This window comes from Cricetulus griseus, chromosome 2 (assembly GCF_003668045.3).
Source record: "Cricetulus griseus strain 17A/GY chromosome 2, alternate assembly CriGri-PICRH-1.0, whole genome shotgun sequence".
NCBI lineage: Eukaryota > Metazoa > Chordata > Mammalia > Rodentia > Cricetidae > Cricetulus > Cricetulus griseus.
The window spans coordinates 440,255,846-440,272,351 of record NC_048595.1 but is presented as its reverse complement, the minus strand read 5'-3'; the positions used below and the strand labels follow the sequence as shown (position 1 = coordinate 440,272,351).

General features: G+C 48.2%; 1 protein-coding gene across 1 annotated transcript; it reads left to right on the top strand.

The window, feature by feature from the left end:
* Nucleotides 1-10,711: 10,711 nt before the first annotated feature.
* Nucleotides 10,712-14,738, top strand: Arl4c (ADP ribosylation factor like GTPase 4C). Its single transcript, XM_027397503.2, has one exon. The coding sequence runs from the start codon at nt 11,188-11,190 to the stop codon at nt 11,764-11,766; it is 579 nt and encodes a 192-aa protein (XP_027253304.1). The 5' UTR covers nt 10,712-11,187; the 3' UTR covers nt 11,767-14,738.
* Nucleotides 14,739-16,506: the final 1,768 nt, after the last annotated feature.

Sequence of the window (16,506 nt, the reverse complement as noted above, 5' to 3'; positions counted from 1 at the left end):
CTGACGCTCACAGAAATCCTCCTGTGTCTGCTCTTTGAATACTACGATTTAAGGCAAACTATATGTGTCTGTAACATTGAAGATTTATATCATATTGCATTAAAGATTTATTTTCACTCTATTGAATATTTCTTTTTATGTATGTGTACTTGTGTCTGTGTATATATGCCACGTGTTTGTGTTTGTGGAGGCCTGAAGGGGGCATCAGATCCCCTGGAGCTGGAGTCACAGATGACTGTGAGCTGCCTGACATGAGTGCTGGTGATTGAACTCGGGTCTTCTGGAAGAAAAGCAAGTATTTCCTAACCTCTTTTTCACTGAGAAGAAAAAAGGGAAATGGTTCATTTTTGGAAAGTGTAATTACCTAACTCCACAGCAAGGTAGTCAGCTCTGGATAGAAGAAAGATCGTGTCTCATATAGATGCAGTACACATGTTTTTCTTTATGTTACTCAGAGAACTTTGGATATTTTCAGTCTCAAGTATTGGTGATGACAATGGAAGTTTCTAGAATAAGAAAAGTACATAAATGTCTCTGTTTAGACCTAGTATAAATCACACCTGCTGACAAAGTTCTTTGACTTACCGAGCCCTGGGGGTGACAAGGGTAATGAGTTCAGTGAAATGATTATGGAGGGTGCAAAGGTCAATTTGGCATGAGAAAATAAAATCAATACCAGTCACAGTGGCATGCCTGATCACTTTCCCATACTCAGTGGCTCCCTGAATGACAGTATCATAGTCTACATATTTCAATCTATCACACAGAATCAGTAAAACGTTATTTAAAATTCAACATGATCTAGAAGAAGGATTTCTCAGGAACGTACCATTTTAGCCCATGGCACTGAGGATAGGGGAGAGAAGGATGTTTGCAGTTATTGTGTACGGCTAGCAAAAGACAGGTACTTCCATTTGGGGCTGACATGGGTGGATGCATCTGGCATCCAGCCATGCCTTCCTCTGCGACCCCTTCTGAGAACTGCATCATTTCTGATTCACTCCTTGTGCAAACATCAAAGAGCAGCTTGTGAACCTAGAGGCTCCACTCATGACTCACAGGTCATCTAACCTCACATTGTTGGTCTTTCAAAATGAAAGGTGTCTTTATACCAGAAACTGTGTAGGTATTCATGAGCCCCGCAACAAAGGTAAATGCACCAGTTTTTTCCTCCTTCCTGGCTCTTCAAAGATGGCTGTGCTCAGCTTGGCCAAGACGAATACAGAATGTGTGCACAAACCTGCTGGGAAGTCAGCTCTCCACTCCCTCCAAAACCTCAGCTAGAAAGCTCCTTTCCAACACTCCCCATGCCATAGGGTGCTAATGATATGTAGATTAAATGTCATTATGAAAGACAATTTGCATCCACTCACAGCAGAAAGAAGAATTTGAAAATTTCAAAGTAATAGCACAAAATAACTCCAGTCTCCCAGGGATGTTTCCCTCTATGGTTCCAGACCTCTACGTTGGCCCTGTAGAGTCATTAAAAACCAGAGAAGAACCTGGAAGACTGGCAATATCCTCCCCCCCAACCCCCACTCTGTGTCCCCCCCCCTCCACCGACTGCATGGGCATGGTCAGAAGGTTTAGAAGTGCTAAGCTCTTGCTGCCCTTCACCTCAGAGGGAAGGACCTAGAACCCTTAGCTTTGCCTTTAACTTTGTCTGCCTGACCTTAAGGCAACAGATGGGCATCTCTGAAGGGAAACGATGCTTTCCACAAATTGGCCAGGAAACCCTTCTCCAGTGTGAGTCTCCGTCATGCTTGAAGGCTACTTCCACCTGTCTTGTGCAGCTCAGTGCAATTGCTTATTTGTGGATATTTGACATTTGCCAGCATGGGAATTTACTCTCTGGATGACTGCTATATTTATTTCCCCCCTTTCTAGAATGCCAGGCTCTGAAGTCTGAGAATTCTTTTCTGTTTGTGTATGTGTTCATTAACTACATGGAGATTTCTTGAGGGTTTTGTTGTTGTTGTTGTGCAATAGTATTTTCAGACACAAACTGAAGCAGTAGAAAAAGTTGACAATCAAATACAGGTGTCCTTTCCATTATCCACATTCTCTGTGCCACTGACCAGAGTTAAGTATCACAATTGTCTCTTGGGTATCTTTTTTTGAAAACTCCCAGTGGACATCACATATCACTATCTATGTAAGTGTTGGGTGACACTTCCTAGGGAGACACAATACAAATGTCTACTCAACCCAAAAGGAGCACTGATGACAGACCACAATTTGGATGCCACCAAAATCGAATTTGGGGATCCAATGAATATATGGGGATTACTTACTTACAGGGTTGTGGGTGAGGGGTTTATTTGTAAGAGTGGGGGTGACTCAAAGGAAATTGCATGACCCAAAGCTTACCCCAGTGTGGATGATGGCTCATGGACTAAATCTATGTTCATGTCTCTGTTTTTGTTCCTCTTTATTTTGTATTTCCCTTCTTGCTCGTCAGGAGTTGACAAACTACACACTTATTTCCTAGAGTTACCTGTCTTCAGTTTGTCTTGCTTCTACAGTCTGAGCCAGAGCATCCAAAATGGACCAAACTGGGATTCATCTGGCTCAACAAGACACTGGCCAGCAGCTGTAAGCCCAGTAGCTGGAGGTAGACAAGATTGCCTCCCTGGAGAATTGACTCAGGAGGGAAGGAAGCAGAAGTCTGGCTTGCTGTCTGCAAAGCTAAGGGTGCAATGATGCTGAAGGATGCTTCGGTGCCGGGGATGAAGGGTGAGGAATAGCACACAAGATTTCCATTCCAAGGTGATCCAGGCCCCATGAGGGTCTCTTGGCTGCACTGTCTGGCAGGTCTGGGCTATCAAGTGAACGTTTCAATAACCACAGCAGGAAAGTCTACTAGCTCCTTCTTTTCTCAGAGTTTATCATTTCTCTCATGGATATTTGGCTTCGGGTTTCCTGGCCCTGCTTTAGCTTGGCCAGACAACCATATACTGCTGACTAAATCTGTGCCCTTTCCCTCGGCTTCCTCTGTGTGGAACTCTAGAGAGGTGTAAGGAAAGGGGCTAGCTCTCTCTGTTGGATTTCTATTGCTGTGACAAGTACCTGACAAACAACTTGAAAGGAAGAAAGGTCTGTGTTGGCTCACAGTTTCAGAGACCTCAGCTCATGACCACTTGACCCCATCATTGTTGTGACCCAACATCATTAGGAGTGAGAGGGACATGTAGAGCGCAGATGCTCACCTCATGGTGTCTGGGAAGTAGAGAGGGGGGGGAGGAAGTGGCTTCCTGCCATCACCACCCCCCAACTCCTAAGTAGATACCACTTCTTAGAGTTTCACAACAGTCTCGATGAGCAAGGCTTTGGGGAGTATTTCCGATCCAGAGCAGAATACTCCCTAAGAATGATTCAGTGTCTGAAGGACACAGGAGCTCTTGACAAATGTCACCTGTAAGGAGTGAAGCTCTGTTGGAAGATGGGGACTCCCTTTCCATTGAACAGGCTCTTGTACCCTTTAAAACCCAAGCTATGTAAATGTCATACCCCATCAAAAATGCCCCAAAACAAATTACTCCCTCATTCTTTGGATCTCTTGAATATCAGTTGCCCTAGAGAGGAAAGTTTACTCAGTGGTGAGCAATTAAAGGGCTATATGTTCTTTTAAAATTATATCTTTGGCTAGAAAAAAAATGCCAGAAGTAAAAAAGAGGAACCTGAAAATCAGGAGCTAACACCGCCCCCTCCACACACATACTTTGTTCTTTTACTTTTATTGTAAATATTTTTTTCTTATCTCTATGCTTCTTTGTGGGTTGCTTCTTTCCTGTTTGCTCTGCTGTTGCCTAGCAACCATGGGCCCAAAGTGTCAGCCTGATGCTCATTAGGGCCATGATGGAGCTAGAGGTTTGGGTTTTGAGAACTAAATTCCTCACTTAGCACTTCCCTGTATGAACTGGGTATCTTGCTTCTATGAAACTGGGCAAGTACAGACTGCCACCTCCCTCTTTCTCTAGAATGCTGTGGTGAGAGCTATGTGAAGGAAGCAGCTGAGGCTGGAGATCTCAGCCAGGCCTGACTTCTCTGCCCCTGAACAGAAGGCTGCTCCCAAGAAATCAGCTATCCCACGATGGCAGGTGGCATTGAGCACCACCAATGGGAGGCTCCAACTCATTACCATGCTCAGGCTAACTCCATGAGCTACCTTTTCCCTATCCCCAGACAGAGTGGAGAGAGGTGGTACCATGCATATGCAAAACCAGAATTGTGTTACGCATCCTTCAAAGGTGTCATCAAGGCAGGTGTGTTCAACTGAAGAAAGGCCACTCAGGGTTATTGACTGTCACCATTTCAAGAGCCCATTGAGTCACCTGGTCTCAGAGGATGTCAGAGAGACAGAAAGACACCAAACCTATGTAAGATCTGGTACTGCCTTGACAAGCTGAGGGAGAATCAGTTACACAGATTCCTGTGTTCTATACTCCATGTTGAGATTTCTGCATCCAATACTCCACCTTGAGGTCTTTTGATCTTCTCTCCTCCTGATCTGGGGATCAAACCTAAAGTTTTGCCCATAGCAGGTGAGCAGTGCAATACTGAGCTACAGCCCGACCCTTGTTTTGTTGAGACAAGAATTTTTCATGTGGCCATGGCTAGCCTTGAACTTATAATTCTCCTGTCTCTGCCTCCAAAGTGCTAGGACTGTAGGCAGGTGCTACCACACCCAGCTTGTGGCTTTTGACAGTGAGTAACTCTGAGCAGGAGACAGACGAATACTGAGAGAAGAACATGTACAGAGACAAGACTTGGGGACACTCACATTCTGTGGGCTGGTGGCCAAGCATACAGGTCACAGGTGATGATCTGGGGCACAGAAGGGATGTGTCGGGAAGTCCAATGCATGGTGCGACTTGAAAATGAGCATCTCTACCACTCAGCCTTGAGTCAGTCCTGCATCTTGGGAGTATCCTGTGAAGGAGGAAGGACAGTCACTAAGCCATCTGTTCTGTTAGGGAAGAATTTTGTAGGTAAAGTGTCCCTTGAAAAGACCTAGTAAGAAAGAAACCAATAACCCTTTGTGGTTTTCCATTGGTTGCCAATGTATTTGGGCAAATATTTTCAGGAGGTTTGGGGGTGGGGGTGGAGAGACAGGATTGAGTAAAAGGTATTTTACAAATATTAGGTTACACAATCCCAGTAACTCATAAGAAGGAAATAATAATCTCAAGTGTTCACGGCTCCCCTGCCAAGCAGCAAAGAGCCAAAGGTCTCTATTCAGCGCCTGTGCCACGTCCACCAGAGGATGACTGCATACAAAGCCGGCTGTTGTATCCAGAGGAAGAGCCATCCTGAGTGACCACACATTAGACCTGGGGAGGGCTGGCAGCAGCTAGGAGAGCTGATGGGCCTTCACAGAGCACAATTGTTCCTTGCTTCCTGGGTCCAGCCAAGAGGGGTTTAATTAAATGAAAATAAAAGCTATCTCAGTTCACCTGGGGAGGAGGGCGGGGCCAGCCAAGTTTCCATCTGATACTTCTCAGTTCACGGTGTAGCTCTCTCTAATGACTGGATATTTGTCATTACTTGATTTTAATTTTTTTCCTCTGTCCTTATTAGAGTAGGAATTTAATTAAGGTGATTATATTATTAAACAAAATAGAAATAAGTTTTGCACACTGAGCCTTCCAGCTTTCCCTTCATAGGGTGTGGCTCCCGTGAGAACCCATCATCTCAGCAGCCCCCTTCTGTGACCCCTTCCCCCATTCCTGACTTCTCAAGTTAGGGTCTTGAAGTCCTTGTCTCAGTCCATTTAGTAGATAATACTTGAGGCTTAAGAGAAGGTTTGGGGGTTTTATTTGTTTCTTTTTTATTTTTGTGGTTTGCTTTGTTTTTGTCTTTTTTTTTTTCCATCTTATCTAAGAAATACATTTGAAAGTCGGGTGTGGAGGCACACACCTGTAACCCTGGAACTCCGGAGACTGAAGCAGGGGATACGGCTAGCCCTTAAAACGTAGAGATAGATACACTTCTTTCAAAAATGAAAATGGTACTGATAAATATGGCTTCTGAATTTTCCCTTCTAGTGATGACATGAATGGAGGTGGAGGTGGAGGGGGGCTATTTTTCTTGTTACCAAAATCAGCAACGAGAGTGTCAGACCCCAGAAGCAGCAATTGTTAGGGACAAGAGAAGCTGAGTTGGATCAGTCCTGTGGCTTAGTGAAAATTGAAAATAACAACATGCTGCTTATTTTTTTATAAAATCATGAGCTTAAATGGATAATTGAATGGTGGGTCCTTTTTATTCCCAGTTTTTTCTCCGCTTGAATGAAACTCCAGCCTGGGGCATGAGAGATTCTTATTTATTTCTGCTTTGCCTCCTGCCCCGCCACCAGCCTTCCCTTAGCTTGGATATCTTGCAGTCGCCTGGTGCTGACTCAAGTGTGGAGACAGAGGACTGTGCAGTGGTGTGGGCACAGATGGTCCACCACTCCCTCAGACTTATGGGGGTGCTCTTCACCAAGGCCCCGGCTCTTACAGGACCGCTGCGGGCCTTGCACTCGCTCCAGCTGCCTTTCACCACACCTCCTCCGTGCCCGGTTCTCCGTGCCCGCGTCTGTGCTGAGTCAGGCCCAGCTACTGGCTTCTTCCCATCTCGAATCTCAGCACGGGCTTCCTGGATGCCTACTTCCCATCCCTTATCATCAATTCCTGGTTTATTTTTACCCCCCCACACACACACACAATTACTGAACAAAACCCCTTTACGTCCTGCCAGGCTCCTGGAACCTCTCCCAACACTGTCCACTCCTGTTCTCCACAAGCTGCAGGGGCCCTGGCAGGTATTCCCCAAGCTCTGAGCCCAAACACGGGCACCCCTGCCCGCTTAGCTAAGCAGTGAGTCCCTGGGAGTGTTGATGCTTCCACAGGCAGCCCAGGCGGGGATGATCCAGCTTTTCAAGCCCTCTGTAAATGTGTTCCTGTCTTTTCCTCCGCAAGTGCCTCCGCCTATTCCTCGGGCGCCTCGGTAGAGGGCGCTCCGGCATCAGCACAATCAGGCACAGGTTGTGAATCTGAACCCCGCATTGCGCAGCAGGTTTCCAGTCTGTACACGCAGTAGTCATCCTGGCACATGCGCATGCGTGCAGTCGGAGGTGCCCATGTTTTGATCTTGATCCGGGTCCACGGTAAAGGATGGCCCAAAGGCTCAGCCTTTACATTTTAAGCTATTAGCCTCACTAAAGGCAAAGATACTAACAGTGCAATTTGCTGCTCTATTAACCAGACTAGATTGACTCGAGATCTACTTTAGTTGGTGACACATATTCCTAAACCCCTCCAAGGAGAAAAACAGAATCTTCTGCGGTGCGATTTGAAAGTTACTGCCGAGTTATTCCATTCTGTTTACTTCAAGCAACTGAATCCATCTTTGGGTGGAAAGTCTTGTGGATGGAGACAAGCAGAAATAGCTCCGCGCTTGCGAAATCCATCACAGGCCAGACATGGAGCTCACTATTCCTTGAGAAATGCCTTGGTCTGCTTAATTAAAATGAAGACGGAGGCACGGTAGTGTCCACTCCGTGGGAAACACCAGGAGGACCACCGTCGCTATGAAAGTGGCTATGTGCTCTTTAGCGCTGGTTTCTTTGATCTTATCAAAGGTACCATTTATTGGGCACTATGTGTGCCTAGCACACTGACAAACACTATCCTTGTGATCTCATTTTCCCAGCAGATGTACCCCATGAGTTAGGTACATTTCAGAGACAGAGACTCCAGGTTGGTGAGGGAGTAGCTGGAGTCCTTGTCTGTCAACACGGCCCAGGATCTCCACCTTGAGGAATGTTCATGGAAAAAGAGACTTGATAGTGGCTCCGGAGTGTCTGGCAGGTGTGATTGGTAAATAGTATTTTACCCCCATAACTCCAGGGCTTTTCAGTTGAAATCCACATTTGAAGGAAATTCCTGGTTGCCTCGACCAAATGACATTTTATGTGTTAGGAGTTAAATTATCAGCTGTAAAATCAACTTATTACCTGGTGAGCAAAATTAGAATGTAGAGGCCCAGCTATTCAAAGATGGTGAGTGGCTGTGCAATGGCTCTCTTCTGGAAGGCTCTATTAGTGTCTATTAACTTGCCTTTTTTTGTACTGGACAACACACAGCCCTTAACTGCTGAGTGCCACCGTGAAATGCAAAATTCAGGGACTGCAGGCTCAACCAGGAGGCAGTTGGCAGTGATCAAAACAGCAGGAAGAAGGCAGGTACCGTATCCTACCAAAACCACCCTTCCGACTCTCGTAAAGTGAAAGCAAGTCCCATTTGGGGACAGATGTAAGTGGGGACAAATATCTTATGCTACGGTCATTTGTGAGAGTCAAACTGAGAAGTGCCATGCTGGTCCACCGCTTCCCAAATGTCTGAGTCCTACCTAGGCTACCCATTAGAGTCCCGTGGTGGCCAGACATCTATCTGTGACAGAGAAGAAAGAGCAAGGGAGTCTCTCTAGGGTGTGCCTACAAGAGAGTTGAGAAAATTCCTTCCAAAATACAAATCCTACCTTCCCAGTAACAGACATGACACAAATTAAACTGGATTGATTTCCTTTTAAATTTTTAAAACTTACATTTAGTGTGTGTGTGTGTGTGTGTGTGTGTGTGTGTGTGTGTGTGTGTGTTCGCTCATGCATGCATGCATGCATGAGCCCATGGAGGTCAGAGGACAACTTTAAGGACTCTTTCCATGTAGGAGCTGGGGATGGAGCTCAGGCTATCAATCACACTTACCTGCAGACACCCACTGAGCCATTCTCACTGTCTCTCAATTCATTTCTTTTTGCTTATCCGCCTTTTTTGGATCCCTGTGGAAATCACCACTTTTTAGGCTGGAGTCATGTCAATCAAATGTTCTGTTCCTGGAAAGAAGTGCTGAATTTGAGGCAGACTAGGCAGGCCAAAGAGACATGTGTTTTGGGTTTTGTCAAAATTACTAAGTCCTTTTTCCTTCTAGGTTCTAAATGAAATGGTGTGAGGCCATGGGAATTAAAAGGACCAGCACAGAGGGAAACTGAGGACAGGTGGAAAAGATTTGGTCTAGTGTCTACTCCTGAGCTCCTGGATCCAGTGGGTCAGAAGAGAGAACCTCCATTCTAAACTTTTTCCTTATATCGGAGAATATGTATTGGTTACCATATTTGCCCTTTTGCCAGCTCAATTTGAGATTAATTTGAGACAAATTTTTGTGCCCTTGTCAGGGGAGGGCATCCCAGAACCAATGCAACATTGTTTCTTAAGCAGGCTGTCCGTAGCTGAGGTCTCCCTTAGCAGGTCCCAGCACTCAGACCTGGGTTTCTTCAACTAGCGATGTGGATCGGTAACCTGCATGGACCTCGCCAGTACTCATATCTGTCACCGTACCTGTTCTCGAGTCTAGATAGTGGGAGCCTGGACTGGCTCTTGCAGTTGTGAGAATTCAGTGACGGGAGAAGGCTGTCCTTCCTTGGACAAGTGTGGTTTTCTCACAGACCTTAAGTACAAATGATTTATATATTATATCATATATTAGAACCTAGCATTTGAAAGGAAGGTGCACGTGTGTGTGCATGCATTTGTGTGTGTGTATAACTTTTTAATTCACAAATGATGAATAATATTTTTATTTTCTTTACCTGGACTGTATTTGCTGCCTTTTCTGTCACAGAAGCCAGACCTACAGGAATGTGACTACCTGACCCTTGGCTGGCTATCTCCAGTTCCCATCATCATCAAATCTCTGCGTCATTCATAATCAGCCCCCCCCCCAGTTCCCTCTGCATCCAGAAATAATATGTATCAGTTACATGTTTACAAGGTAGATAACGCCAGTGAATGGAGAGTCAGGAGATGGAACCTAGAGAATGTGTTTGTGACACACCACACCATCAGCTCCAAGTTATAGACGCAAGTTTTACAATCAAGGGTTGTCGAGAGCCCAGGCTTTCCTGGAGCCTGGCAGTCAGGTGATCTGGACTACTCCTCCACCCCCATTCCCTGCCCGCCACTCGACCCCTCCCCCTTGGTCCGAAGGTAGCTAGTTCTCAATGTGGAATGACAAAGGGTGCCTTCTCAATACTAACCTTATCTGGGATGTCAGCAGAGTCGGGGATGGGGGCAAGAGAAAGAATTGTCAGGAGGTGTCTAAGCAGGTGGGTGGTACTCCCAGTTGAGCCTCCCGGGTGCCCCCTGAAGTTAGGGCAGAAAAGGGAGCTGTGTACCAAGAAGGACTAGGGCTCAGGACACGGTAAGGGCACCCAGGTGCGTGAGACCACGCGGTGGGAATGAGATCCGGGTGGCAGGCTGCAGGCTCAAGGAGGTCAGCCCCTCCCCTCCGCCCTCCCGCGCCAATGCCGCAGTCTCTCCGCCCTAGCCCTCTGCAGACGCTGCCCTTGCCCGGCCAGCAGCGTGCTCGGCCCGAGGCGGGGGTTCCGGAGCCCGGAGCTATTTTTAAAAGACGCGTCACCGGGTTGGAGAGGAAGAGCCCGCGCCCGGGCCCATAGTCTGGGCGCGGCCAGCCGGGAGGGTCGCTCGAGCGAGTTTCGAACGACCGGAGCGCGCGAAAAGGCGCTACCGGCCGAGAAGACCCCGCCTGACCCCGGGAGACCGCGGGGCGTGTCAGGGAAGGGGCGTGGCTGGTGGGCGGGCCCAGAGGGGCGGGGCCGGCGCCCTCTGGCCGCTGCAGGCTGGTGGCGGCAGCGGCGGCGGTGGCGGTGGCGGCAGCGCGGGTACTGCAGGAACAGCAAGGCAGCAACGCCGACTGAGACACCCGGGGAAACCCGCGCCCCGCCTGCGCCTCCGCGTCGCGCCGGGGAAGCCGGAGCCAGAGCGGCTCCGAGGCGCCATCGAGGCCAGAGGCTGCTGCAGGGCCGCGGCGCGGGCAAGCCACAGATCCAGGCGGGCGAGCGCGCAGGGCGCAGGCATCCTCCACCGCGGCGTCTGTCCGTGGCGGCTGCGCGGGAGACAAAGCCTCGGGAGGAAGATGCCCGCGGGGCGCGCACCGGGCGGGCCAGGGAGCGGGCGCCTCCGAGCCTAAGTGCGCCCAGCTGTCCGTCCGTTCCGGGGACGCCGAGGCCCAGCGGGTCCAGCAGCGGGCGGGGCCCAGGTGCGCCGGGTCGCAGCGGGCCTGTGACTGCTCGGGGGGCGGCGCCCTCCCGCCGCAGCCGCAGTGGCCGGCGCCGCAGCGAGGAGCCATGGGCAACATCTCCTCTAACATCTCGGCCTTCCAGTCCCTGCACATCGTTATGCTGGGCTTGGACTCTGCCGGCAAGACCACGGTGCTCTACCGGCTCAAGTTCAACGAGTTCGTGAACACGGTGCCCACCATCGGCTTCAACACCGAGAAGATCAAACTGAGCAACGGCACCGCCAAGGGCATCAGCTGCCACTTCTGGGACGTGGGCGGCCAGGAGAAACTACGGCCGCTGTGGAAGTCCTACAGCCGCTGCACGGACGGCATCATCTACGTGGTGGATTCGGTGGACGTGGACCGGCTGGAGGAGGCCAAGACGGAGCTGCACAAGGTGACCAAGTTTGCGGAGAACCAGGGCACGCCGCTGCTGGTCATCGCTAACAAGCAGGACCTGCCCAAGTCGCTGCCGGTGGCCGAGATTGAGAAGCAGCTGGCGCTGCACGAGCTCATCCCGGCCACCACCTACCATGTCCAGCCGGCGTGCGCCATCATCGGCGAGGGCCTCACCGAGGGCATGGACAAGCTCTATGAGATGATCCTGAAACGTAGGAAATCTCTCAAGCAGAAGAAGAAGCGGTAATGCGTCCGGGCAGCGATTGGAAACGAGGCTGAGTGAGCGAGCCACTGAGTGAATGAATGGACGTCTGGGTGAGCGAGAACCCGCGCCCGCGAACAAAGACAACGAACCAAAGCGATGCTTCGAGTTTTTAAGACACGATCTCTGTATCCTAATGCAGGACTTGGAGACTTAACCTGGGATGTGGAGGCTGCATCACCACCCTGCTCGCCACCTGCCCCACCCCCCACCCCAGCTCAGGGGACCTTTTGTCTAAATGCTTGAGCTACAGATGGGGTGGGGTGGGGGTAACCGGCGGGGAGTGAACGTGAGGACGCGAGGGTCCGGTGGTGAGCCCTCTGGCCCCAGGTGGGAAGGTTGGATGTCAGAGACACAAAAGCGATTTCTTCTTGCTCCATCAGGGCCAGAAGTTCAGGCTGCCCAGCCCCCAATGCGGGGGGGAAATCACGTGTGAGTTACCTGAGGTATGCAGTTCACAGAACTCCTGGGATACCCCTGCGGGAGCGGGTAGGCACTGGGGTGTACTGATGGGAGGGTGGGGATGACCGCTCCTTGCATTCTGGAGCTGTGCAAACTGAGTAGTTTTATGTCACAGGGCTGGCCCCTGTTTGCAGTTTCATTTGTCCTGCTCTGGGCCCAAAAGGAGGTGGTGGTTTGGGTCCGTCCAGAGGACTGCCTGGGACCATGCGGCAGCCGGAGGACCCAGGGTGTTGCTGCACTTCTGGCCTTGGCTGGGAATGGCCTGGAAGACGCCACTTTCCAGGGGTGGGTGTGTGTGGTTTTGCTGAGAACTGCTGTTCAGCCTGGCATGAGACCTCTTACAGATGGCCTAGGCCCTATCAGTGTGTTGGTCACTATCACATAAAGAGACCAATAAAACAAAGAAAAACAGAAAACCATTGGAGGTGGTGGTGGTGCCAGTACAGGTGTTCAAAGGGTGAGGTTCTTGACATTAATGCGCTCTCTCTCTCTCTCTCTCTCTCTCTCTCTCTCTCTCTCTCTCTCTCTCTCTCGTGTGTGTGTGTGTGTGTGTGTGTGTGTGTGTGTGTGTGTGTTCCCTCCATACTGCATAATCGGCATAAATACTGGACCCTCTGTGTGGAATTTGAAATTCTCTCAGCCTACTGATTGGTTTGGAGGAGCACACCAACTACAGATGTGTGCTGAATTGCAAAATGGTTTTCTTGGAAGGATGTCTGATCATTCTAACCACGTGGTGATTAGGTTTCAGACATTTTTTTTTAAACAAACAAACAAACAAAAAAAAAAACACTTCCACAAATGAATAATCTTCACTTTGTCCTTTTGTGCCCCTTGGCACTACAAGTGGAGACATGTTCAGATTTCTGAGTTGGGTCTTTGTAGCCTATCTGAGTTCAGTATTTTACTCAAAGTGTGTCATTAGAGTATTTGATGTCATTCACCAAAAGAATAAAACCCCACCTTGGAAATGCTGACCTCGTTTGCATGGATTTGAAGAGAGGAAGGTCTGAAGGATGGAGTCCTTTGGAATTCACCCTGTGGGAGCTGGCCTGGCCTCAGAGCCAGCCAGCACTTTGGTTAAACGCAAACAACAATGAGTGCTTGAGATGAAAAGGGAGCAGGTGTGTGACGTCATGGTCACTGGTACTCAGGCACTTCACAGTTTACTTGAAAAAGGCTTTGGAAAATAGATAAAGTGAAAGAATAAATACATATTTTTAATAATGTAATTTTAAAAATCCTTTATAATCAGGAGTGAGTCTTGGCTTGGTAAAAGCTGCCATTTGTCCTGAAACACAGTATCAAAAGAGAAATTTACAACTAGCAGGTTTTGTTGTTGTTGTTTTTTTTTTTTCAATCTCCCCTCTGAATCCATCTTTTAGGGTAGGAGTTTGGTTTCCCTCCATGACGACACGTTGCTGTGCAAAGGAGGCCATGGTTGTGAGTGAGCACGGAGTTGGTCACAATATGAGCCCATCCCTGTTGTCCTTGAAACACGAAGAGTCAACTTAGGAACCATAGGCAGAAATCATGGCTTCCTGCTTGAAACCCAATTCTTAGATTGTTTTTAAAGTCAAAATATAGCAGTCCATGATCCTTCCTTGTGTGTTCCATAGCCCTCTGATGCTGGTGTTTTTGTAGACACTCAGTAGAGCTAAGCAGTGGTGAGCAGCCTCCAAGATCTGTTTACACAGCAATGGGGCATTACTGGCTTCTTCATGGGCTGGTCCCGTGGTCTGAAGATTCTGTATAGAATTATTAAAAAAAAAAAAAATCCACCTTCTTTTATTTTCTTCACAATTTCTTAAGCACTTTGACATTTTGGTAGTTCCACAATATGGAGAGAATAATATATTTATTTTGTGACATTGCCTATGCCAAATACTTTAACCTTCCTGTGCTCTCAATACCTGAGTTCCAGGTCAGTGTTCAGATCCTGGCCTGCTTGAACAATGGCATGGGATGGTTTTGTGGTGTTTCTCCCCCACCTCCAACCCCCCCCATTATCAATACTTAAGGGTGCAGTTGACTGTTAGTAGTTGTGCAGTAAAGTCAAGCCCTGTGGTGTATCAGCAAATAGTTAAGAGTCTCAGTTGATTTCTGTAATGTTTGACCTAATAAAAACCCATTTCATTTGTGACAAGAGGGAACCCAGTGAAAATCACTGTGTGGTGGTGTCATGGGGGAGTTCCTATCACATGCCAGCAAGGACGAGTGATGTGTCTGCCCTTTGGGTTCCTGGAGAGGTATTTGGCCTCCCCAAGCAAGGTTTGGAATGGTTTCTATAGACAACAGGGAGGCCAGTTATGATTTAGAGCTGTTCTCTTCACACTCTGTGACAGTGTTGGGACTGAGTCCTCTGGATTCCAGGTTTTTTTTGTTTTTTGTTTTTCCTGTAATTCTCTGTCTTCACCACTCTCTTCTTTGTTCCTACCCCTTTTATAATGCATATATGATGCTGTGAACAGAAATAAACTATTTATACAATCAAACTGGTGGGGGCATTTTCTGTGGATTTTTTTTCTTTCTTTCAGATTTCTTGGTTCATTTTCCAGGCCTGCGGAGCCAGGGAGTGGAGCACAAGATGGTATTGGGGTTCTGGTGGGTTCCAGTGGCTTCTAGAGCTGCAGTTGGTGTGGGCTTCACTGAGGTCTCAGGTCACCCTAAATGGTGGGCTGCCAGAGGCTCATGTCTGTCTATTGGGCCATCTCCTTCCCTCCATTCTTACCTGTTAGTTATTTAAATGATCCAGAATTGTAAAACACTTCGAAACTGTCTGATGGCCCACTGCTTAGGAGCCTTGAACTACTGGAATGGTGCAGTAAGTGAAGCTGCTCTTTGTAGGCTGATCCTGGCCACCTCTCATTTGAGCACATCTACAGAGCCCTGAGATTCGAGGTCTCTCCGGTGCTGTACTGCATAGAGTAAGACACCATGCTCTATACATGTCGCTGAGAATCAGCTCCCTTAGAGAAGAACGTTTGGGGTGGCAATCAATGAGAGCTTTAGCAGGTGCAATGGGGAACATAGAAGAGCCCTTTGTAGGTATCTGGCTACAACTTAATAGCTATGGAGGGAGGATGGGTATGCTTTCAGAATTTGAACTCTGGAATGAGAAAGGATCCAGTCCTATGGTTGAGAATTCAGCTCAATTGGGTGCTTGGAAAGCACGCATGAAGTCCTGGGTTTGGTCCCCAGCAACACTTAAATCAGGTGTGATGCCCTAATACCAGCCTGTGGGATATTGAGGTAGGAGGACCCAAAGTTTGAGGTCCTCCTCTGCTACATACCGGGTCTGAAACCAGCCTGAGCGATATGCTACTAAAAGGTAATAAAGTTCCTGAGGACCCCAAGGTTTGGTTTGAGCTCACTGACACCCCTAAGCCTCAGTTTCCCCATATGCAAAACAAGATAATAAAACCTTAAAGAGTTGTTGGGAAGGTAAACAGGCAATATAACTACAGTGCCGAGCCCACTTCTTGTTCTGAACAAGTGCCCAGTGCCTTTGGGTTCTGTTTTCTTTTGTTTTTGTTTTGTTTTGTTTTGTGTGTGTGTGTGTGTTTAAGTGTGTAGTATGCACCTGTGTGTGAGGAGGTAGATACACATGTGTGCCCAGAAGACAATTATCATGAACCCTGTTCTATCACTCTTCATCTTATTCCCTTGAATTTCAAGCACATTCAGCTACCTCTGGCTTTTTACATGGATTGTGGGGGTTTGAACTCATGTTGATGGTTGCATACCAAGCACTCTTATCCACTGAGCCATCTCACCAGCCCCAGGGCTTTTAGTTTCTAATCTTGTTGACTGCAAACAATATGTAGAGTCCAATTAACTCCATCAGACTGCTGGCCTTCCTATCAAGCTGTTGCCATCTATGGCCTCCATCCCTCTATCATCCTTGAAAAGCCAGTACCAAGGCTGCTGGCTCCAGACAGCATAGAATAAAGTCAAGCAGCTGAGCATCTCCAGCCATGCCAGTGGTGTGTCACTCAAAGCTGGGAAAGGCTGCATTGGATGCAAGCTGGTGGTCCCCTGGCTATCCAGTTTTTACTTTGAGCACACCCCACACCGCTGGGTTATCAGTCCCTCCTGGCTGTGGGTAGATTTTCTGATTGTCGGTGTCTAGCGTAAAGTTGAGCAAGCGCATAGGAGGTATTCCCTAGATATTAGCCAAGTGACTTTACTCACATTAACTAATTTTGGTTATAAATGTTAAAATGGGCATCACATAAAGCTTTTGTTTCCCACTAAATAGGT